Source organism: Phoxinus phoxinus (assembly GCF_949152265.1).
Source record: "Phoxinus phoxinus genome assembly, chromosome: 6".
In the NCBI taxonomy this organism is placed as follows: Eukaryota; Metazoa; Chordata; class Actinopteri; order Cypriniformes; family Leuciscidae; genus Phoxinus; species Phoxinus phoxinus.
The window spans coordinates 14728820-14753647 of NC_136881.1; the positions used below are offsets into that span (position 1 = coordinate 14728820).

The window sequence follows — 24828 nt, forward strand, 5'->3', positions numbered from 1 at the left end:
ATGCGGACCAAACCACTCGGGCTTTGCGGACAGGGGAAGATTGGACAGCTGAGGTGGCAGCGCCAACAGGAAATGGCCTCCTTTGAAACAGGAAAAGGACGTGAAGAGTGTTTGTCAAAGGATACCGAGAGGATTGTTACATCAACTAAAGGAGCTTCTGTGTGTGTGTGTGTGTGTGTGTGTGTGTGTGTGTGTGTGTGTGTGTGTGTGTGTGTGTGTGTGTGTGTGTGTGTGTGTGTGTGTGTGTGTGTGTGTGTGTGTGTGTGTGTGTGTGTGTGTGTGTGTGTGTGTGTGTGTGTGTGTGTGTGTGTGTGTGTGTGTACCTACTTAACTATATTTTGGGGACAAATTTGTACCCAGAAGTGACCAAAACCTGACAAAATCTCCAAAACATACAGACAGAATTCTACATTCAGAAAATCTGCACACATTTCTTTGACATTTTCTGTACACCCGGTCAAACATTTAATTTCAATGAATTACTGGTCAGTTTTAATTGTGTCACAGTATAGTAGAAAGGAAAAAAAACTTGATGCCCTTTGAGTGACCTTCAGCCCAGTGTCCGTTTCAATCCTTAATAATAAGGAATACAAATAGCCAGGCTTTCAATGAGCAATCTTTCCTTTCTGTTTGTTGCCATATAGTAATTCAGAACAAAACCACATCAGTTTGGCATACTGTCTAATCTAGTAGGGGGTTAAGGTTTGGTTAGCAAGGTAACCTCTGGTTAGCTCCTGCTACACATGCTGTGCTATACACAACAAACATGTTTCTCCACTGATGGCCATTCCAAAGCCATCTACAGTACTAATTGACAAGCAACATATAAATCACAAATGTTTAATATTTGAGATAACATAATTAGATATATTACTTGTGACACTTTTTGGTAAGCTCCTAAAAGTATTTTTATTCTCTCAAATTCATAATGCTCTACATTTACATTTACTTTTGTATCTTTACTGTGTCACTCTCCCTTCTTTCCTGTAGCTACTTCAATTCTCTCTCTTATCTCAGGAGAGCTATTCTTCGATCTTACCACAGAATGAAATGGACGGATTGACAGAGGATGAGTAGAAAAGGTGGTAGCTTGTCCTTCAACTGTGGGTGTGAAAAGCTGGATCAATAAAAAGGAAGAAAACTTGCTGTGCACGTCATCTTTGTACGCTTCAAATCACAGTGCATCGCAATTATTATAATTTTTTTTAGAATTGCTATAATCCATTCTTTGGCGCATATACATATTGTGATACACTGAGATACATATTGTGTTTTATTATGTAGCTATTTTTCTTGTCATGAGGCTCAGAACTGATTATGGACTTAATGTTACGTTAAAAAGAGAGTGTGAAAATGTGAAAAACACATATACGTGTTTGTGTGTATGTGCCTGGGGTAGTGACCTATCACACGCGGCCTCTGATTGGCTGTGGCAGGGTTCTGCCGGGGTCTCTGTGAGGTGTCTGTGGAGGTGACTGCTCATCTCTGTGATTGGCTGATCCCCAGCAGCAGCTGTTCTAATATATAAAACTCAAAGTCCAACAGTCGCATGAAAACGCCTCCAGGGCATCTGTTTGTCAGACTCCACCGCAGCCACTGGGCAAATGCAGCCTCGGTGTGCTGGACTACACACTCACAGAGTTAACATTGTATTCAGGATGTGACTTTTGTTACAAAGACAAAGAACAAGAGGTTACACTGTGCTTTTTAAATTAAAAGAGAGATGCAGGATCACGGATCAGATCAAACTGAAGAAAGAATATCAAAAAAAGAGAATCAATCACACACACACACACACACACACACACACACACACACACACACACACACACACAGAAAGACAGCTGGATTTCCCTAGTAGCCCAGCATGTATCATGATTAATAGATATAGTTTAGAGGTGTTTCTTGGGTAATTGCTGCTTTGCTTGAGTCAGGCATAGCCACACACATGCACAGGTCAAAAACAAAAGATTATAACACATTCCAACAATATAGCAAATAATGCCAAAGTTTAGACTATATTCATTGGTGGTTGCCAGGTTGTGGGTGAATCTGAGTGTTTTTTAGCAAGCTGCTGCATGGTTGCTAGGGTATTTTGGGAGATTACTTACAAGCCGAAAGAGTCCCAAGCCGAAAGAGTCCAATCCATCAGTCTCTATAGAGTTCTGAACCCTAAATGAACCAGGGATCTCCTTCAATGCATATCTATGGGGATTTTTTTTGCCTGTTTCATCAAAATAATAAATGACAAAAAGTCTATTACTGTAATAATTATCTTTAATCTTAATCGTCTTATTTTCTCCAGTTAATTGTTCTTCTTGTTGTTTAATGATACGCTTAAATAAATAGACCATGAGTTCTAAAAAGGCTATAAAAAAACACTTTTATTTTTTTATTTAAAATTTAAATACAACTTTTAACATTCTATTTAGGTCCAGCTACAAATTTTATTTTATATTAGATTTAATTTAATTTATTAATTTAATTTAATTTAATTTAATTTAATTTAATTTAATTTAATTTAATTTAATTTAATTTAATTTAATTTAATTTAATTTAATTTAATTTAATTTAATTTAATGCCAAAGGAGAACGACAGAAAGAGAGGAATACGGGACGATCACATCCCATGATTACCATCACAAAACATATTCTGGACCCAATGACCTTTCCAGCATCTCCCCCTTTCTCTCTCACACACTCACACTCATACATACAATCACATCCCACAGGCACACTGCATACACAAACATTACACAAACACTAGTTCAAACAGACAGATGCTCACAAACATGAATCTCACTCATTATTCTTTCGTTGCACACACACACACACACACACACACACACACACACACACACACACACACACACACACACACACACACACACACACACACACACACACACACAGAGAGAGAGAGAGAGAGACAGAGAGAGAGAGAGAGAGAGAGAGAGAGAGAGAGAGAGAGAGAGAGAGAGAGAGAGAGAGATTAGGACGGTGTTCACAGCCCAGTGATAGAAGGATATTTGGAGAAAGGAGAGAAGGTTAGGCCACCCAGAAGAACAAAAGAGAAACAGGGAAGAGAACGGAAAGAAGCAGAGGATTTGAAACAGCTCTCGAATCAAAGCATTGCTGCCTCAATAACACATTCTGCCTCACATACACATGTATCCCAATCTCTCTCTCTCTCTCTCTCTCTCTCTCTCTCTCTCTCTCTCTCTCTCTCTCTCTCTCTCTCTCTCTCTCTCTCTCTCTCTGTCACACACACACACACACACACACACACACACACACACACACACGCACGCACCACTTTTATCTCCTGGGCTGGCTATGTCTTTTTCAGTCCTGATCTCTGATTTCTCTTTTGAGTCCGTCCAACTTTTGTCTTCTTTTGGGAGAGTTTGTAGGTCTATCTGCTATCCACTTGGCACTAGATCTGTAGCCTACCACGGCTGAGATCCACGGGACTGCTTTTGTTACTGTAACATTTTGGATTACTGTAATACCTGTATGTAGTAGCCTAATAATGTAGGCACCTTATGAGCTAGACCGTACATTGGCTGGGGTAAAACAATCTGTGTCAGTTCACATTCTGCCTCTTTTAAAATTAGAGTCTCAATGATATACGAATGTGTGTGTGGAACATGAGTATGCCTACATTTAAATGATATGTGCATTTGAACATAAGAGCTGATTTAAAAAGTTCTACGAACTTTTCCTCGAAATGTCTTCCGCTCATAAAGCGAACATTGATTGTCCATTGAGCCAACATGTAACATAAAATGTTTCAACAGCGCCCTCTGTTGATGTTCACTTTCTTTTGCCAGACTATAATATTTTCACATAGCAATTTTAAAAGAAAGAAAGAAAGAAAGAAAGAGAGTACGAAAGAAAGAAACTATTGGAACTTTTATGAAAAAGGCAGAGGGAGAAACCATATAAAAAGAAAGTGACTACAGCCAAGACTCCAAAACAGTCAAGTGCAAAAGTAATTGGCCGTTTGTGAAAACTTTGTGCTGTTGTTTAATGCATTCAATTAGATATCGGTGTCAGCTCTCTTGGGAGACTGGAGCGCATGTGTATTTTTAGGTCTAATTAAACACATATCAATGCTACTCTCACCCTCTCTCAGGGAAATAATGAGAGAAGCGTCCCTCAGAGAGATAGTATTGCTGTTTTAGGCATTCTGAGATCCCTCTGGGCCAACAGGAGAACTGCCATACAGTTCCTGTGTCCTCTCTGATCAATAGTATTGATCAGGTTTATGCTAATAGGTAAGGAATGAATAATGGGAGAGACTCCTTGGATCTGCTATGCAAGCAACTATAGAGAATAGAGCTGAGTAACTTACAAGTTTACATAGGTGCAGAACTTCGCGGATAGCAGTGAAAAGCAGTTACAACTTTACTTTTACTAAAGGTAGCCTTCCTAAAAATAAAAACGTTATTCTTTGTTCTCAACTTGTTCAGTGACAAAACAGTGACACATTAAAGTTCCTATTTATATGGTAGTGTGTGTGTGTGTGTGTGTGTGTGTGTGTGTGTGTGTGTGTGTGTGTGTGTGTGTGTGTGTGTGTGTGTGTGTGTGTGTGTGTGTGTGTGTGTGCATACATGCAGTATGGTCACACTGGTCCAATTCTCACGATTATTAACCATGACTTTTTCCTCAATAAACTATGCCCATTAATAGTTAGTAAGTTGTTCAGTATTGGGTGTGATTAAATAGAATATTGTTGTGCATAATAAGGCATTAATATGTGCTTTATACAGGTAAGTAATAAACAGCCAATATCCTAGTAATACGCATACCGATAAGCTATAGTGAGAATTGGACCCTAAACTAAAGTGTTTATATATTATACCATAATTATGCTTGTTAAATATTACCATTAAAATGTTTCTAGCCCCTACTTACGGTACTACTGCAGTGCTGTCACAGTTACGTTCATTTTAATACCACTAATGTTAGTATGTGCAGCTATTAAGACAAAACAGACACATTGATTTAAAAATACAGGAAAAACAGGAAAAGGTCTGACAACAGAAAGGGAAGTTTATTTTGGTTGCGAAATGCGTCATTCAATTAAACCATCATTACATTCATATACAAGACATACCACTGAAGTCTCAAAGGAGAAATATATAAGCTGGCTTGAAATGCCATTTCATGGCATTAATATTGAAAGTTTAAGCTTTAATTTGTTTAATTTCAATGTGCATGAAATTTCCCAAATCAGTAGGACCAATTCTGAATGCAGGATTATAGACTTGATCATAATAGTCATTGATTTAGCATTAACATGTGCCATTTCATATGACAGAAAAACACGAATTATAAAGATACTGAAACAGACAAAAAAGACAATATATTACAGAATGTTCAATAAAGACTGCAGATAGTACTTCATTGGGCACAATTGTGCATTTTGGTATAGATTACAAAACCATCAGATCTAGATAAACGTCTGTTTGTTTAGCTTGTGCCTTTAAAATCTGCTGTTAAATGGTCTGAAATGAAACTCTGCTTTACAAACATAGATAACACAGATTTATAGCTATTATCTATCATATGTTCATAATTTTTTAATTTCCTATATAGTTCTTATAACATAAGATAGGAGTTCGATTGATAACCTCTTCCATTTTTTTATTCATCTGAACAATTGTCTGGATATGATTTTCAAAGTTGTAATTATTAAAGCATTAGCAAATGAAACAGGTTTATCAAAAGCACTCCCGTTCAAAACATCAAGCATAATATTATTGAAACAGTGTTTGAACAGAAACAGACTTGTGATCAGGTGTATATGAGTGCGGTCTACATTGGCTTCAGTCATAATCAGAATAAATAGTAATATATTCATTGCTGACACGTACATTCATCACAACACAGTGCTCTCTGATTGGTTGGTGTGATTGGTGACCATAGCAACAAAAGAATCTCACAATATCAATGTAAAACACAACGTTACAAAAGAGAAATAGATCGGTCCAATGCCTCCACAATATTGACTCGATGTTATGCGTTTCTTTTCTGTGTGTACTTGTTATTACCTTTGCATGCCTGCAGGAAACACAGGCAGATGATACACAATTCCCTAAAATAGCAATAACCAGGTTGATCGAAATTGCAAAAACCCTGCAAAAGGATCAACTTTACTTCAGGGGCACTTCACACAGCATTTAATTTAGTGGAAATATATGTATTCATCCATATTTACAAGGACAACCATCTAAAGTATGCAGGCACCTAGCCTAGCTCTACCACCGGTTGTCTTTGTTAACATGTGTGAGTAGTATAATGAGCATATGGCTGTTGTACTGTAAATAAGTTCAGATGTAGAGCCTCTAACATAAAACAATAAAAGAAAAGAAAAGCTGAATTAAGTTATTTTAGGTTTATGAGCACACACATAATGACAACAATAAATATTTTACACCCAGAATGCATGTGATGGCCTCTGCTTCAGGTCAGTTAGAAGTTGAGTGTCTCTGACATCATCTTCCACCAATCCATGAGCTCCTCCTTCTCTTCCTCCTTCCTCTCTTCCAGCGACTCCAGCTCAAAATCCAGCTGAGATTGAGAGAATTGGAGACATGAGAAAGGGGAAATGAGATATTATGAGAAGAGGAAGAGAAAAGAGGGTGTGTGTTTACCCGTGTAGCAGGGCTGTGGGGAACGGCTACTTTCTTGACCACAGTGAGGTATCCGGATGCAGATGCTGATACTTTGTAGTTACCAGGAGCCAACAAGCGCCAGTAATCGCCATCCTTAGCTAAAGAAGAAAAGAACGAGAGTGATAAATCCAAATAAAGTGGCAAACAATGGCCACAAGAGGGCAGACCTACACACAATTCAGCAGAAACTAAGCTGGGTTGTAGAGTTCATGTCATTAAGGCGAAATGTGTATTTTATCTCTCGTTTTTTTTTCTTTAAAAAAAAAACTTCATTTGCAGAGACATTAAATATAAAAAAACTGTAGGCAGAATTCACTGACTGGTTAAAAACCAATGTATAAATCATTTGCATATGTATATATTATTAAAAAGTTTGGAAACATTCATATTTGTAATGATTTTGAAAAAAATCTCTTATGCTCATCAAGTCTGCATTTATTTGATCAAAAATACAGAAAAAAACAGTAATATTGTAATGGTTTTCTATTTTAATATACTTTCAAATATAATTTACTTCTGTGATGCAAAGCTGAATTTACAGCATCATTACTCCAGTCTTTAGTGTCACATGATCCTTCAGAAATCATACTAATAAGATGATTTATTATCAATGTTGGAAACAGTTGTGCTGCTTAATATTTGTTTATAACCTGTGATAATTTTTTCAGGATTCTTTGATGATTAAAAAGTAAAAGTAAAAACAAACAAAAAAAAAACAGCAATTATTTAAAATAGAAATCTTTTTTAACAAAATATTTTCGTAACAATTATTATTATTTTATTTTTTTTGTGAAGTTTGGGGTCAGTATTTTTTTCTATATTTTTTATTAAATAAATGCAGGCTTGATGATTATATAGACTTTTTTCAAAACATTAAAAATAGTAATGTTTCCAAACTTTTGACATGTACTATATATATGTATATATCTAAAGCATATACACATATATATACTATATATGTATATATATATATGTGTGTATATATATATATAGAGAGAGATTCTAATTAAATGTTTCAACAATGAAAATAAGTGTTAATATAAAAAAAAAATGTTAATATTTAAAAAAAAAAAATTTTTGTTGCAGAATTAATCAATTGTGAAAAAAATTCAATGTTAGCTGTAAAGCAGCTCTAATAGTCTCATTATTCTCAAGTAATTTAAATGTGAATTCAATTTAGTTCAAAAGTGTCAATGCCGCAAAGTTCATCACTTATGTAACAATAATTAAATATATACTGTATATAGTTATAAATTCTGTTTAATGCTTCTAGTGGTGCCTAGCCTTCAAATGAATATTAAATTGCTGTGTGTGTGTGTGTACCTGTGGTGATATCGTGGTCGATTCCTTCAACAGAAATAGAAGCGTTTGAAATGGGGTTCCCTTGGAGATCACGAACAAATCCTGCTACTCCTATGTGAACCTGCGAAGGACATGAGGGATCAAAAAGGATGAAAAAACACCCCCTTCTAATCCTGACTCGTGCGTCTGAGCTTTACAGAAAACAAAACAACTCTCTCCTCCTGTCAGCACCAGGCATGTGAAAGCAAAGGATTGGGGTGTACCTGCTCTATATAGCTGACGAGTGAGTTGCGGTTCTGGTCCCAGTACTGCTTGAGTGAGTCCTCAGGAGGAAACTTATCACAGCTCAGCTCCAGGGTGATCTCAAAACAATTACTGCTCAGATAGTTGAAGTCCTGCATACCTGACAGAGAGAAATAAAAGAAAAATCTTTTAATTAATCTTTTAAAAAGGGTTGACATCTGACAGCTAGTGCCATTTTTCTTGGGCATTTCTTATTTGTAGCTAACATGCACAATATGGCTAAAAGTAGGCCTATGCGGACACCCAAACACCCACTTATATATAAGCTTGTTGCACATTTAATTTCAAAACCATCTGCATTAATCCCCACTTGCTGCTATAAAAGCTTCCACTCTTCCAGGAAATTGTTGCACTAAATTTAGAAACATGGCTGTGGGGATTTGAAAGAATATCAGCATGGTCAGGAACTGGTGTTAGGTGATGCTTGCGTAGGTGTTCCAATTAATCCCAAAGATGTGCAGTCATGCTATCATTACCTTCCCCAAACTGCTCATTTGAAAGCTAGCTTTTGACAAATTAATTCCCATGCCTTTTTCATGGCATTTCCTTCATATACCTCCATCTTGATCTCTTAAAAAGTTTAGTCATTTAAAAACATTTGTTAGTTTTCTATGCAAATTTGGTATTAAGCCTTCTGCCTTAGCATTTATGAAATACATGTCCTGAGTTAGACGTGTTCCTGGGTCAACATATTTATTGTTCCTGGAACAACTTTCCAGTCTGAAAATGTAATTTTAACCATATCCCTTCCCCAAAACCTAACCCTACCCATAAGTTATCACTAAAATCAGAGGGAATTGATAGGTAACACAGAATATATTATGATGCAGAAGCACCTAACCCTGGTTGTATGCCTCAACTTGACATAAACTTTAAAGTTGTCCCTCAAATCCGATTAATATGAATGCTGTTCTAGGATCAATAAAGATGCTGATCCAGGAACATATTGTACCTGGTACAATTAAATTCTGCCATATAGTACAGTGGGATCCAAACTGAAAATCTGGCATTTAACACATTTTTAATAACTAATAATTTGTGTTTTATACAATTATTTGAACCTGGAAATCAATAAAGATGTACAACTCTGCACTATTTCTAGGTCACTGAACTCCTTTATACAGATGTTCTGATGAACAGCACAAGTAGTACAGACACCAGATTTTTTCATGTCAGCAGTGATTTTCTGAAGCTGTGTATTGTACCTCCAGGCACGCTGTACCAGGCTCCTCCATTAGTGATGCCCTCTGTGAAACTGGAGTCATCATCATTCTTGCGACATGGCGGCCGGTTTGGGTCAGACATAACTGGGTTATAGCTGGAGTAGGCCTTAGCCAAAGTCTTAAACACCATATCATCTGGACTAGCACTATATTCATGAGTAGAACCTGATGGACAAACAGAAAGGACACAGTTCTGTCATTACCATATCAATTACATTACAAACACCCAATCACATTTCATGATAAATGTTCCTGGTTTAATTCTATGTGTAACATCCGGTCAGAGGAAGAAGACGAGGTGAGCCAAAGCAGATAAAGGCTGCGTTTGATCACCATGATCAAGCAGATCGGATCATTAGCCAATCAGGACACGGTGCGTTTACATTTGTTCATATTAAGTAGCCCCTGTATCTGGATAACCGATGGGATTTCTGTTTCCTGCATAATATTTAAATTAGGTCTGTAGCACGACACCAAATTAAGAGTAAAGATTATACAAATTATGCAATGTCCCAATTGCTTTCACTCACTCACTTTACTTTCCTATGCAATCTCCAGTCTTAGATCAATTTACATTTTTTGAATGAATGAGTTCATACAAAAATAACTGGGTTGATCATGTTAAACAAGTCACATCATCGATCATCGGGGTTTAAGGTTATAGCGTGCAATGACTATATGGGAGATTAATAAACATGCTGAAACAATAAAAACATTCAACATTTAAAACATAAAAAAAATTCCTCTGGCAAAGCAGCGTACGCTCTTCATTAAGATCTCATGACTTATCACAGCTGTGATTGTACAGGCGATCGCCTCGTTCAGATAATGTTGCACAATTAAAAATGAAAAACTCTAAACTCTAAAAGTCTAAATAAACTGTTTGTTAAAATATTGACGTTTATTGTTGTTCAAATAAGTTTAATTTCTTGTCTAAACTGCGCCTGGCCATTATTTTCGGACAGCCGCGTGGGGAGACTGGGCTGGGATTTATATGACGTCCACCTGTGAATGCAGACACGATGGCTGGATTGCGTTTACTTAAACTGAGATCACAATGCGTCCTCGACTACCTCTGGACCAGGACACGCTGATCGGATAACATTCCGATCAGAAACGCGTTTACACTTGTCTTTTCAATGTGTATGTGGACAACATCCGGATACAGGTCACATGTTAATGCCAAGTGTAAACGCAGCCCTAGCAGCAAAAATTTTATTTACAAAAAGCAAATAATCCACAAAAATGCAATGCAACAGTGTGCTACGGCACAGGCAACACCAGACAATGAGTGAATGAAACTGAGGGCATTATATATACACAACTAACCAAGGATCTAAACAAGGAACAGGTGTGTGAAATCAATGAAACAATAAGTAACCATGACAACCTAAGATAATGACAACAGAAAGGATAGGACAAACTGAAAGTCCTTGAAAATTAAAACACCACAAAACGTGACATGACATGGACATTTTCTAATATCAATTAGTAAAAAGGTTAAATAATTGTTGAATTATGTTAAATGATGAAAAAAAAGGTGTGTGTGTAATGGTTAAGATTACTGTGTAGTAATTATATTTCAGATTTATTTATATTACAGATGTTATTTATTTGATCAAAAAATGAGTAAAAACACTAATATCCTCAAATGTTACAACATTTGTTATTAATAATAATCACTGTCTATTTGAATATATTTTAACGTAATTTATTCCTCTGATGTCAATGCTGAATTTCAGTGTCACATGATCCTTCAGAAATCATTCTAATATGATTATTTGCTGCTCAAGAAACATTCCTTTTATTATCAATGTTGAAAACAGTTGTGCTGCTTAATATTTTTGTGGAAATCATGATACAGTTTGTTTTTTCAGCATTATTTGATTAATAGAAAGTACAAAAGAACAGCATTTATTTGAAATAGAAACAATGTAACAATGTAAAAGTCTTTAACGTCCCTTTTAATCAATTTATTGCATTCTTGCTAAATAAAAATATTAATTTCCTTTTTTTAAAATATTACTGACAAAACTTTTGAATTAAATTAAATACATTTTATTATTTTATTATATTATTTTATATTATATTATAAGCCCACTTAAAGCATAATAATATATACTGTATATTCTATATAAGTTTGTATGTTTTTTGTGTATAATAGTGTACTATGTGTGGGTTACTCACCACTGCGTGTCTCATCGTATGGGTAGTTGGCCACCACGTCTCCTCCATGCAGATTGGCTGACAGGACAAATGGAATGTCTATAATCCAGTGAACGACAGCCTTAGTTTCTGGTGCGAGCTGTAACATACACAGGTCCAATCGTTCATTTTACCAGCCCAAAAAACACTGATTCTCTTCCTAGATGTGTAACACTACTAATTCCATGCTGCAATTTTTGACAAATAGTTGATCAAACCCGGCTTTTTCACCTTGGTGTTTTCATCCACAGCTTTCTTCAGGTTTTTCAGGAGGTGATTGTTGGATCCTCCCTCTCTTTCGTTCATGTAGACGATGCGATCAAGATCTGGAAAGTTGCGGTTCAGATCAATCCCCTGAGCATTGCTGCGGCCCACAAACCAGTCCTTCATCTCACCAGACTGCACATATATAATATAATAAATAATGCCATTAGAAGATATATCACAATCATTAAAAACATGATTTAAAAAATAATAAGCTCTCTTTTTTTAAGTGAGTAAAATTTGTCCCAAATAATACCATTTAAAAAAAATAAAATAAAAAAATAAATAACTTTATGCAGCTTTTTTTTTTTTTTTTTTTTGAGCCACAGTCACAATCAAATGTTGTATGGAAAAAAGCTGTGTAAAGACATAGCAAAATGTCTCTTTTTGTGCCCCACAAAAAAAAAAAAAAACTTGTGGGTTTGGAATTAAATTAAGCAGCATAAATATAATGACAACATTTTTGTGTGCATCTGTGTGAGTTAACAAAATAATATATATAATACCTCACCAAAGCTGCATTGTATTTGAAAAAGAATTATAGTACAGTAATACTGTGAAATATGTATCTATTTTTTTTTCATTTTCAGCAGCCATTACTCAGTCTTCAGTGCCGCATGATCCTTCAGAAACCATTCTATAATGCTGATTTTGTGCTCAATATTTTTTTTTATTATCAACGTTAATTTTTTCCCAGATTTCCTTGATGAACAGAAAGTTCAAAAGAACGGCACTTATTTAAAATCTTTTGTCTCATTATAAATGTCTGTTTTTTTCTAATCAATGTAATGCATCCTTCCTGAATACAAATATATATTTATATTTAGAAGAAATTTAGAAGAAAATAACTTTTATTACAAAAAATATAAGTATTTAAAAGTTTATAAGTATATTTCAAATGTATAGTTGGTGTTACACCCTGCTGAAAAACTTTAGCAAGTTTAAGTTGGTTTAGCTGATCTCCCCCAAGATAGTATTCAAGCTAAATAGTGCCCAGAACCCCTCTAAAACCAGCCAACAGGAGTTCTGACATAACACACAGGTGAAAGTTAAACAGACTGAGATATGAAGACCAAGCTTCAGACTGTGGTGTGGAGGAAATCACTTAGGTTACTTGTCATTTTGCAGACGCTTCAGGAAATACCAGAGTCTTGTAAAGTGAGTTTGGCTGAGGGAGGAAGTCTGAATACAACCGTTACTGGGTACAAACAATACCCATATCAATGACACAAGCCTTTATCTTATCTGTGACCTCTATCATCCTCTCTGTCCTACTGAAACCATTTTCTAAAGAAATCTGCATAAAATATGTACTATATAAAATATGCAACCGTTGTGCTTTTAGTTGCCAGGACAGGACTTTCCATCCACCTCTGAAACGATCACAAAAGCCCAGAGACGACGCATGTTTGCTTTGTGGTCAGCACAGACATTTATTACAGATGAAGCAGTAAAGCAGTGTGGTAAACCACAACCCAGCGAGGTGTTTAATAATATCTTGGTTTCCCCTCAACAAACGTGCAACTAAAAGTCCAGGGGCCTCATGTATGAAATATGTCAATTGTGTCTTGAAATGTCAAAGCCCACACTTGTTTGAGTACAGGCTGCAGAAGGATGTGGTAAACCACAGAAGTGTAATGAAATCAGCACCCGTGCACTCTGACAAAACAACTATCTGCTAAAAGATGTTGAACACCAGACAAGTCAACCGGTGATACCTGAAAACTCAAAATACTGTACAACCAGGGCTTACTGTAGCCCTATCTTGTAGCCCTTACTGTAGCCCTATATCTTGTTTCATAGTTCTAAATATGATTCTGTCCACCACATACAGTTTATAAAGAGTTACAACTGCATTCTAGATTTTAGATTCTTCTTTTATTGTGTGTGTGTGTGTGTGTTTACCTGTGAGGCTGCTTTCTCGAAGCCGTCAGGATTCATGGAGGGCATGATGTGAATGCGTGTGGAGTGGATCAGGTCGATAATGGTGTCGTTGCCCTCCTGGTACTCATTACAGAGATACTGAGCCAGATAGATGAGCAGCTCTCTGCCCACGGCCTCATTACCGTGCATGTTCCCAATGTACTTAAACTCCGGCTCACCTGTCACACAAAAACATACACAGGTAATGACATGAGTCTGTATGCACATTAACTGACACTAATAACAACTAAACAATGATTTGCCAGTGTTTTTTTGTTTTTGTTTTAAAGTGTACTGGTACTATTTGAGTTGTATGCTCAAATAGTTATTGACAGCTACGTCATCTATATGAAATGTCACCAACAGAAAACAACACCAACAGTATATTCCACAATAGATCATATCACAGATCAGTCCATAATTTAGCAGTTTTTATTATTTTGGTGCTAGGTTAGAACGAATAGAGAGATTCACACATAGAGAGAAAAATAAACACTGACCTTAAACTTTAACCTAAATTCAATTGCATTACATTCATTCAATGAATAATAAAATATTATATTAATACAAATGTAAAAGAGAGTTCTAATTACATTTTAAGCTTTTAAATTATAAAAAGACTTTACTAAGGACAAATGTATCGGATTACACTGTTGATTTCAAAAACTGAAACTGAAACAAATATGTTCTAAGAAAGTTTTGCTAACATTACATTAAGTTATAAAACTTTTAACTGAATGTTCTCTGAATGTTCAAAATGTCCTTGTTTTTTCTTGCATATGCAAACATTAAGAGAACAATCCATCCTTAAAAGATTACTGGGAACATTACTTTTGAATGCTCTGAAAAACATCCTGAAACAAGAAGTTACATTAAACGAACATCCAACAGAAAAAAAAAGTTCCATGAACAATGTATAGGCTAAATAAAATTTGTGTTCTAGCATTTTTTTTTAAAGACCAGATAGGTTTGAACAAATGTTCCATTAATGTTAACTTACTGGAAGACTGTTTCTTCATAACTATGAAAGAAGCATGGCAGAACGTTAGCCATAGTTTCAGAGAATGTTCCCTGTTAGCGGGAATACAAGGATTCGACTGTGTAACGCCGGTGCGGCTGAAGCAGAGAAGAGGCAGGATCCAGATGCAGCACACGTTTTATTAACACACTAGAAAACAGGATAACGGGACTCGGGAACGAGAACAACCAACATCAACGTTAAACATTAAACAAGAACTCACAAGGACAGGACAGAAACACAGGTCTTAAATAATCAGAGACAAACGAGCTAAACAGGATAACAAGGGGGCGTGGGAAAAATAAGAGACACCTGGGAAAACTAATAGACAAGACAGGGAACACTAATCATGACAGACTGATCAGACAATATCTGATCTGAAAAAATACACTGCAAATCACAAAATAAAAAGTCAACCATTTTAAAAGTTACCCAAAATCAATGCAACAAGGACAGATATTTAAAATATCTACATAATAAAGAATATGTAAATATACTTGTCTATTTCCAAAAAAATAGAGCCTGAAATTCTTTAAAGACTAAGTCATTTCTACCCCAGGAGGTCAAACTAAATATTTTATGAGCTGTTTTATTTTCTATTCATTTTATATGAGATGTTGGACTTCCTCTTGGTTATTTAATGTTTTCTTCTGTACTCCTTCAAACGCAGTCCCTTTAATTAGTCCAGACTCAAGACATAGTCTTATTTGTTTACATGACCTTGGTCCCCTTGTTTATAGAGTGATTATTGTCTAGGTTGTGGATTTACTGAGAAGTATTCCTAGAGAAGTACATCTAGCCAGATGTTAAGATCAACACACACACAGTAAGACAAAGAGAAAGAGAGGACATTAATCTGCATAACATTCATAATGCTTGATTGACTGAACAGATGTATAAATAATTAGATAAAACATACCGGTACATGTTTTCAGATACACGTGGTCGTAAATATTTGTAAAGAGAAGTGCAGCTGAAAAAATATATGCATAAAGGTATATTCACAGCAAGCACAAATATTAATTTCAAACCTATGGACCTATATTCACAAACATACAATCTTCCTTTTTTTTTTGCAGAGAGCAAATAACAAATAACGTGAGTTCACGAGTGCGCCACGACGTATACGCAATAACTGAGAAGATGACGCTCGCGATCATTTTATGGGAAAGTGTGAAGTGCCATTCATTTTGCGGCATTGGTAAGGCACTTTTACGTTTTCTCGTTGGTTTCTCACGATTCGGACATCCAGGAAATGCACACTTTAGAACAATTTAAACGTCGAGACCCATCTGCGTCATCTTCTCAGTTCTCGCGCATGCGTCGTGGCGCTCTCGTGAACTCACTCAGAGGCCCACACGGAAGAAAATGAATAGTTGAATAAAGTCGTTTTTTTTTTTTTTTTGCGCAATAAAAAAGTATTCTCGTCACTTGATAAACTTAAGGTTGAGCTTAGTCACTTGGACTATTTTAACGATGTCTTTACTAACTTTTCTGGGCCGGCAAATTAAATTACCTTGCAGCCTATGAAGGAGTGAGACAGCTCTCAGATTTCATCAAAAATATCTTAATTTGTGTTCCGAAGATGAATGAAAATCTTACGAGTTTGGAACAACATGAAGGGTGAGTCATTGCTGACGTGACAGAATTGTCATTTTTCGGTGAACTAACCCTTTAAAGGAACACGCCGACTTTTTGGGACTTTAGCTTATTCACCGTATCCCCCAGAGTTAGATAAATCCATACATACCCATTTTCATCTCCGTGCGTGCCGTAACTCTGTCTGACGCACACACCGCTAGCCTAGCTTAGCACAAAGACTGGAGGTAAACGGCTCCAGCTAGCATACTGCTCCCAATAAGTGACAAAATAACGACATCATTTTCCTATTTACATGTTGTGATTTGTATAGTCACAGCGTGTACAAATAACAAGGTCACACGAGACACAGCTAACAGAGTTACGGCACGCACGGAGATGAAAAGGGTATGTATGGACTTATCTAACTCTGGAGGATACGGTGAATAAGCTAAAGTCCTAAAAAGTCGCCGCGTTCCTTTAACCCTAAATTCCAAAAGCTCTGATTAATACTGTGGTGCCGATACTTATATTTTATATTATTTTAGCTGATAATAAAATACTAGATCAAAAAGGAGAGTGAAATGACATTACATAAATTCTATTTCAAGTAAATGCTATTCTTTTGAACTTTCTATTCTTCAAATGATTAAGTTTTCAACATTGATAATAATAAGAAATGTTTCTTGAGCATATTATAATAATTTTACTGAAGACTGGAGTAACGGCCGCTGAAAATTCAGCTTTGCCATCAAAGGAATAAATTACATTTTAAAATACATTCAAATAGCAAGCAGTTATTTAAAAAAATTTACATTTCAAATAAATGCAGCCCTGGTTAGCAAGAAACCTCTTTCAAAAACATTCAAATACCTGACCAACACCACATTTCTGAACAGTAGTTTACAGTACAGTAACATGTATAAAGACACCAGATAGATAGACATTTAACTAAAAGTTTTCTACAGTCTCACTAGTACAAAACACATATTATATTTCACTAAACCCATTGCAAACATGGGCTCAGGTAATGTCCTTGGAGCTTTCCAGAATCCTCTCTATTATTACACAATGTCCTGACCCATTTAAACCCTCCCTAACAATTTTGCGCTCAAACTCGAGCACTAACATAGGCAAACACATTTTATCCCTCAGGTAACAAAAGCACAAATCATCAAGAGGCCAGGAAAGGACACTTGGCATTTTTTCTTTGGTAATCTCAGAAACATGAGCTTCTGAGAACAATTCTGCCTAATAAGAACATGATACTATTTGTTGTGATGAAGAGTTTACAAATACACAACATGTAGATGTTTACCTGCCATTGCGCTGTAAACATTATATAAACACCTTACATAGCGCATGTGCTCTGAAATAGATGTTTACATTGGACAGACCTGTGTAGAAAAGCCAACACACCAGTTAAGCAAGAAAACAAAGACATACAGTATTGAATGCACATTTGATTGCCATGCACACAGATTGGAAGCAGATGGAAGCGCTGTTTTATTCAGCAGGGGTCCTTGCAGGCTCTGGCCTTTTTATAGCCGTCTATTTCATTGCCTCCCCTGAACATCTAAATATTCTACATCTCGCAATTAAAGAGAAGCATGTGTGGAATATCCACAGCGTGTGTGTGTTCGGGCTCCTAAATAAGGATGTATGTCCCTGTCACATTTACAACCAGCCTTTGAAGCTCCAACTACTTCAAAATGAAATTACTGCCAAACTCTTTCACAGATGTTAAAGTCAAAGCAAAGTATTCCCAGGCCTGTCCACAGGAAATGTGCGTCTGTATGTGCTATGTGTGTGTGTGTGTGTGTGTGTGTGGCTAGGTGGGTGAGAAAAAAGTGTGTGAGAGACTGTGTGAGAGAAAGTAAAGGTGTTTTGAGTTTTTGTTTGTTTTTTCTTTTAACATATATGACAGGATGTGCTGTGTAACTTTCATTAAGTGTTTTTTTATATATTTTATATCAACTGATATAAAGAATGTAATAATACAATAAATGGTGTTCCAAGTGCCCACACCTAAGATAAAATCTACTAGACTAAATCTATGAGCTACTACTTGACATTTGTCATTCATGTTAACGATTAATAAACAACCTAGATATAAAATATTTATACGGTAAATTATATTCAAAGGCATGGATGAGCATCTAATTATATATATTGAATATATATATATTCAATGTTGGAAACAGTTGTGCTGCTTACATTTTTCTTTTATAACCAGTGATACTTTTTTCAGAATTATTTGATGAATAAAAAGTAAAAAAATAAACAGCATTTATTTAAAATAAGAAATATTCTGTAACAACATACACTACCATTCAAAAGTTTGGGGTCTGTAATTGTTTTTCTTTCTTTATTTGAAATAAATAAATACTTTTATTCAGCAGTGATGTGCTAAATTGATAAAAAGTGATGGTAAAGATTTATATTTTGAATAAACGCTGGTCTTTTTTACTTTTTAACCGGTACTGTACATTTAATTTTTTCATGAATTTTCATTGTCCAAACAGTTTTAACACCCCTACTCCCATGAGGTGGGCGAACGGTTTTCATCAAAGATAACCACAAAAAGTGTGAAATCCTACACAGATTGTGAAGAAGAAACTTTCCCTTTCTTATGAAACAGTTATATATTTGTGTCTTATCCGAACAAAGCAAAGCTGTCTTGATAGGAGTGATGAGAAAATCATCTGCTGTACATATGAGGTGAGGTGCGGGCAGCAGGGGATCGAAAACTGCTAATCTATCAATGAAAAAGCCAAACAAAAAGGGTAAAATAACACATTTCTAAGTCATACAGCCTTCATCACCCCTCTCTCTCTCTCTCTCTCTCTCTCTCTCTCTAAACATATTCTGTAACATCAACACCATCCCCCCACACTTATCTTATATTCTTTCCTCTCTTTGTATCGGTCTCCTACTCCCTTTATCCCTCTTTCTCTTTCTTCTCTTTCTCACAAAGAAAATATGTCAATAGAAAGAAAAGAACTGTTACACATCATATGTTAACCTCCTTTAGGATAATTCCTCAAGAAGACAAACATTTAAAGACACAGCATTCTGTTTCTAGCTTTGTGATTTGTGTATATGCTTACATCTGTTTTTAAGACAAATCTATAAAAGTCTAAATGTAATGACTAAAAGGATATCATGCTTACTTGCAACTATCTGCCTCAAATAAACTTCTTGAATAAAGAATTCAATGTCACAGACAAACTTATAAAACAGATCATAATTCCTTCGGAAGCAAATGTAAGATGTAAATTGGGTCTCACAGGGAAATAAATATATACCATTAGGCTGTTGATAAATTACGGTAAATAGCGGTTAGGCTATTCTCATAAATGTATGGAGTAATCTCAACTCAATCTAACATTTTGAAAGTTTTAATTATATAGGCTACTACCCTTCAGGCGGCATTTATTGTATCAAAAACACAGTAAAACAGTAAATATTATTACAATTTAAAATTACTTTTTTATTTGTATATATTTTACAAAGCCAAGCAGCCATTACTTTAGAAATTCTTTTAAAAATCCTTCCAATTTTCTAATTTGGTGATCAAGAAACATTTCTTATTATTATCAACCTTGCTGAAGTGCATTTAGATTTAATAAGATGTTTTATGCCGCAGCAGTGAGCTGCTCTTGTCTTTAATATTAATAGATCAGCTTGTGTTTCATTCAAGTGATGTTTCATATTTATACAGTTAAAAGGTAGTTACAGTCTTCTAATCTTACTGGCCACGTGCTTAAAGTGTATTTCTTTCATCCTTGGAATCCAGATTTGATTTGAATAACTTTTATTCCACAATAGCACAGCATTATGTTTACTGGAACTCCTGCTGCCCTTTCACATTCTCTCTCTCTCGCTCTGTGTTGGCCTGAGAGACACATTGTGAGAACAGAGAGACCAAAGATTTGAGAAATGCAGTGCCTTAGAGAGCAGAAACTGCTGCCTCATCTTCATGAGAAGAAAATAAAGAGGAAGGGAGAAAGGGATTTTATTCTAATCTTTCTGATCCTCATCTGACCACACGACAACAAAACTCACATTATCACTTTACATAACATGACTCTCTTCCTCTCTATAACCTCAAACCTCAGATATAAAAGTGATTATTTCAATATTCTGTATTATACATTTAGTTTTGATTCCATTCTTTCCTATGTCCTTTATACTCAACTCATTCATCCATGAATCCATCAATTCAATCAGTCAGGAAATATGTGCTCATGACGCAAGTCTATTACCCTCTTAAAGACATACACAAACAGAACCAGAAACGTCAGAGACACGCTGGTTTCCATGCTATGTTGACCAAAGGGGATCATTAATACAAGATAACTGATTCAGCACACTTCAGCAGTGGAAACACACACACATTTCCCAAACGGTTAGGGCCACGTATGACATAACAACAATATCACTGCAGAGACTGGGGGAGATAAAAAATATTTAAAGAAAAGGTTTGATTTAGAAACAGAATGCCATGATTGTACAAAGACTAAACTGTAGTTCTGTCTAATTTAACCAATACAGTTAACCGTAAAAATAGAGGGAGATAAAACAGATGTGGAAACCCTCTAGGATGATTATTAATGAACTTTCACTCTCTGGAAGATACCACTTTCACCACAAACCTACACAAAAAAAAGAGAGAGCTTTCCTTGCTTCAGTTATGCTCTTATTTTTCTGGACAATGTACAATCCAGTGGGGAAAAGGTGTAGATAGAATATATATATATAATTTTTGTTTTTTTTAAACACTAAAATAGGTGTCAAAATAATAAATATTAAAATAATAAAAATAATTATTATTTGTCATCCTGTGAAGACACATTACATCTTGCGTTTCATATATATATATGTATAGGGGGAGAGGGGGAAAACATGCAATTAATAATTATAAATAAATAAAAATTACTACAATGACTGCATCTCAATGGGACTGGCCATGAGAAAACCAATGGGAAAACCAAAGGATGTGTCTCTCTAATGCTTTTAAAAGTCATGGAATACCAATGTGCATTTGTGGAAAGTGCATAACATTAATATATACGACACACTTGATCAGTTTGAAAAGCTTAAGACACCCCTCTCCTCTTGAAAGAAGGCAGTGAAAAGGCCAGATCTTATCAAACGTGTATTCGGCAAGCTAATGGATGAATGTGTGTGTATCTGCTATAGGTGTTGTTGTCACTTGCTAACTCAGCAGAGCACCAGATGGCCTGTTTCTCAGCACTTCCCGGCCCCCGTGGCAGACTGCATCGCGCGCTAATTCTTCCACTCATCCTCTTCCTCATCTGACTGAGCACAGGGAAGCGCATGGCTCATGGCGCTAAGCTGATCTGTCTCCAGGGCAACAGCTATTTCTGCCCAGACGTAACACTCAACACTAGCAGAGCCGCCTCTCTTTGATATCCCATTCTCTCGCATCTGCACGCTGCTGCTGCTGCTAATGCTGCTGAGGTGAGGGTGGGGCTGGAAACTCATCTGGTAGCAATAAAACACTTAATGCAATGAGTCATATCTACGCAAGCACACATACAGAGAGCCAACCATACTATTTAAGGAACCGGGGCCCTACCTTAAGGATAAAGGTTCTTACAAATGAACACGCATGTGTTTCTTCCCTCTCTCACACATACACATAGAACTTCACATCAGCACAAACTGCACAAGACTGTGAATCAGCTATTGTAAAGTATATACTTGTAAAGTAAGACTTATATGTTAGTCATCAACATATAAGTTTAATGTGTCAATAATAGAAATCCAATGCGTGACTGCAGCATTTTCTAAATAAATTAAATATCCTGTGTCTTTTTTTAATACATGTCCAGGGACTATAGCTTACAATGAGTTGTAATAGCTAAACTGGCAAGCACAGAAATGTTGGTCACTTTACAATAAAGTTCAAATAGTTAATCCTTTGGGTATCATGACAATGAACAATTTTCCAGCATTTATTAATCTGTTATTGTTATTAATTGACAATTAGTTATTAGATTATAATAGATGAGTTATTACTATTAATACTATTATATTATTTGTTGGATGTGTTTAGGGGTGTTTTTTTAATTCATAATATTTTTAAAGATTTTTTTTTATCTTCCTTGATTATATTTTTTCATTTATTTATTCAACTTTAAATGTTAATGTAGTACATGTAGAAATTAACATTAACCTAGATTAATAAATGCTTTAACAGTATCGTTGTTCATTGTTAGCTATCCAATACATTAACTTGTGTTAATGAACAACTTTAATCTAATCAGAATAAAGTAAATTATAGGGTAAAGAAGAAGAAATTGACGATACACCAGTCAACATCAGAGAAATTTTACTATAAACTCTAATAGGTCTGTATAAACATTAAAAAGCACTGGAACTTTAACCAGAACATACATTATCATAAAATCAACACTCTTAAATAATTAATGAATCTCTATGGTTTCGGTGTGGGGTGTTTAGTAATTAGCTTAATCCGCAAACCTAATTCCAGACTTTAAATGGAAAAGATCCAAAATCCAAATAGAGCACACTAAATGAACTAATTACCGGTAGTATACACAGCTTCGGATCAAGGATTTATAACCATAGTAGCCAACACAGGCCTACAAAACACAAACTAAATTGTAGTGTTAATATCACTTTCATGTTTAAGCCTGTATTCAGGGGCGTAATTTGTGGGGGGGTTGGGCGGGGGATAACCCCCCCAATATTTAAATCTATGCATTACAACCCCCCCCCCCCCCAACACACACACACACAACCCCCCCCCCCCAATATTTATACCATGATCACATGAAAACCCCCCCAATGTTCAAACCAAATCTACACCCTTGCCTGTATTGCTCAAACCTTATTTACCTGTGCAACTATTTAGAAAATGGCAGCGTAGGCCTAAATAATGCACAGCAAATGCAAATGCACAGCAAAAATACTGATTTTATTCCAAGGCTCTCTAGAATCTGATTGGTTTCTTTGCTCTCTTACAATCAGCAATCAGACATTTCTAATAGGTCCAAGCCAACTATATTTCTGGCCCTCATTTGGGCAACCTCCTTCATTGTTGTAGTCAGTCTATCTTCAAGAGGCTAATAAACTAATATAAATTATATATATATATAATCAATATAGCCTATGTGTATTCATTTAGTAAAGAAGCCATTCGATAAGCTGTGTGTAAATCAGTCTGTAATTGATCTGCAATTACAGACCCAGCAACCTTTGCAAAATGGCGTCCACGCGCACAGTGAGCTGCTGTCATCACATCTCTGGGAGCGCGCGCACAGGCACACACCAAAGCGCTCCCGCGCGTCACAGCGAGCAGAGACACATCAATGCGATGATTTATGAAAAACTTGCAAAATTTTAAAATGTGACAGTGCACACCATTGTGAAAATGCAAAATATTTTCTAATGCAGTCACGGTTGAATTTCAACCTTAAATACATTTTAATTTTAAAATCATAAATTTCAATGGCCATTCAATGGAAGCTTTGCTGGAGCAAATATTGTTTTCACCTAATTTGTGAACCTCTCATTTTAAGAACCTAATTTGTAGTCTACAAGAGGTTAAAACGTAAAAAAAAAAACATTTTAAGGGGGATTTAATTGGAAGGGGTGCCTGTCATCTGAGAATCCCTTTATTGATTTGTTATTGACCTAATGGCCTGATCTAATTCCTTGTAGAATGGATAAACATGGCACACAAAGGAAAATGCTTGTTTGTGCTGCTCCAAAGAGCTTCATTAGTTATGCTATGACGGTCTTCTTATTATAATCTGGCATAATTAATGATCATCTCTCACCAGGCTCATGGATGCCAGGGTTGTCGCTCATCTCCAGGACGAGCAGCTCTCGGCCCTCGGAACTCTCCCCGACCGTGTAGATGCGGGTGATGGAGGGGCACTGCAGCCACACGGACACCAGGGCTTTCCGCATCTCCTCATATCGGTGGTACTCAAACGAGATACCTCCTTCCCCTGCAGCATCCCCGCCCGAGGCCAGGGCCAGCATCAGTAGAGCCCCGCAAAACACCGCCGCCGTCATCACTCCCGAAACACTCGACACTTCTCTCTCTTCACGTATTTCTATTCTGTCTCTCTTAGCACTGCTGTCTGTCTTTCTTTTCTATCCTGTCTTTTTCGTTTGCTGTGTCGTGCCCCGTATGGAACCGCAGAACTGATGCGTGGGCGCGTGTCCTGACTACCTGTTTAGCCGCGGGGACGCGCCTGAGATAGCGGACGTGCAGCGCGAAGCCGCTGAAAGCTCAAGATTACACACGAAAAATGGGTGAACGCGC

General features: G+C 36.2%; 1 protein-coding gene across 1 annotated transcript; it reads right to left on the minus strand.

Moving 5' to 3' along the window:
• Positions 1-5040: 5040 nt before the first annotated feature.
• cpe (carboxypeptidase E) lies at positions 5041-24815 on the minus strand. Its single transcript, XM_079616827.1, has 9 exons — positions 24335-24815; positions 13886-14082; positions 11948-12115; positions 11699-11816; positions 9494-9676; positions 8249-8388; positions 8007-8106; positions 6663-6781; positions 5041-6579 (listed from the first exon to the last, which is right to left on the minus strand). The coding sequence occupies exons 1-9, from the start codon at positions 24573-24575 to the stop codon at positions 6481-6483; spliced, it is 1365 nt and encodes a 454-aa protein (XP_079472953.1). The 5' UTR covers positions 24576-24815; the 3' UTR covers positions 5041-6480.
• Between the last annotated feature and the right edge of the window lie 13 nt (positions 24816-24828).

Coding starts and splice junctions, on each gene's coding strand:
- cpe (XM_079616827.1), bottom strand. CDS start 24,575: ATGACGGCGGCGGTGTTTTGCGGGGCTCTACTGATGCTGGCCCTGGCC. Junction 8,389..9,493: donor CTGGTACAGCGTGCCTGGAG/GTACAATACACA, acceptor TCTCTCTGTCAG/GTATGCAGGACTTCAACTAT. Junction 6,782..8,006: donor CGACCACGATATCACCACAG/GTACACACACAC, acceptor TTTCTTCTTTAG/CTAAGGATGGCGATTACTGG.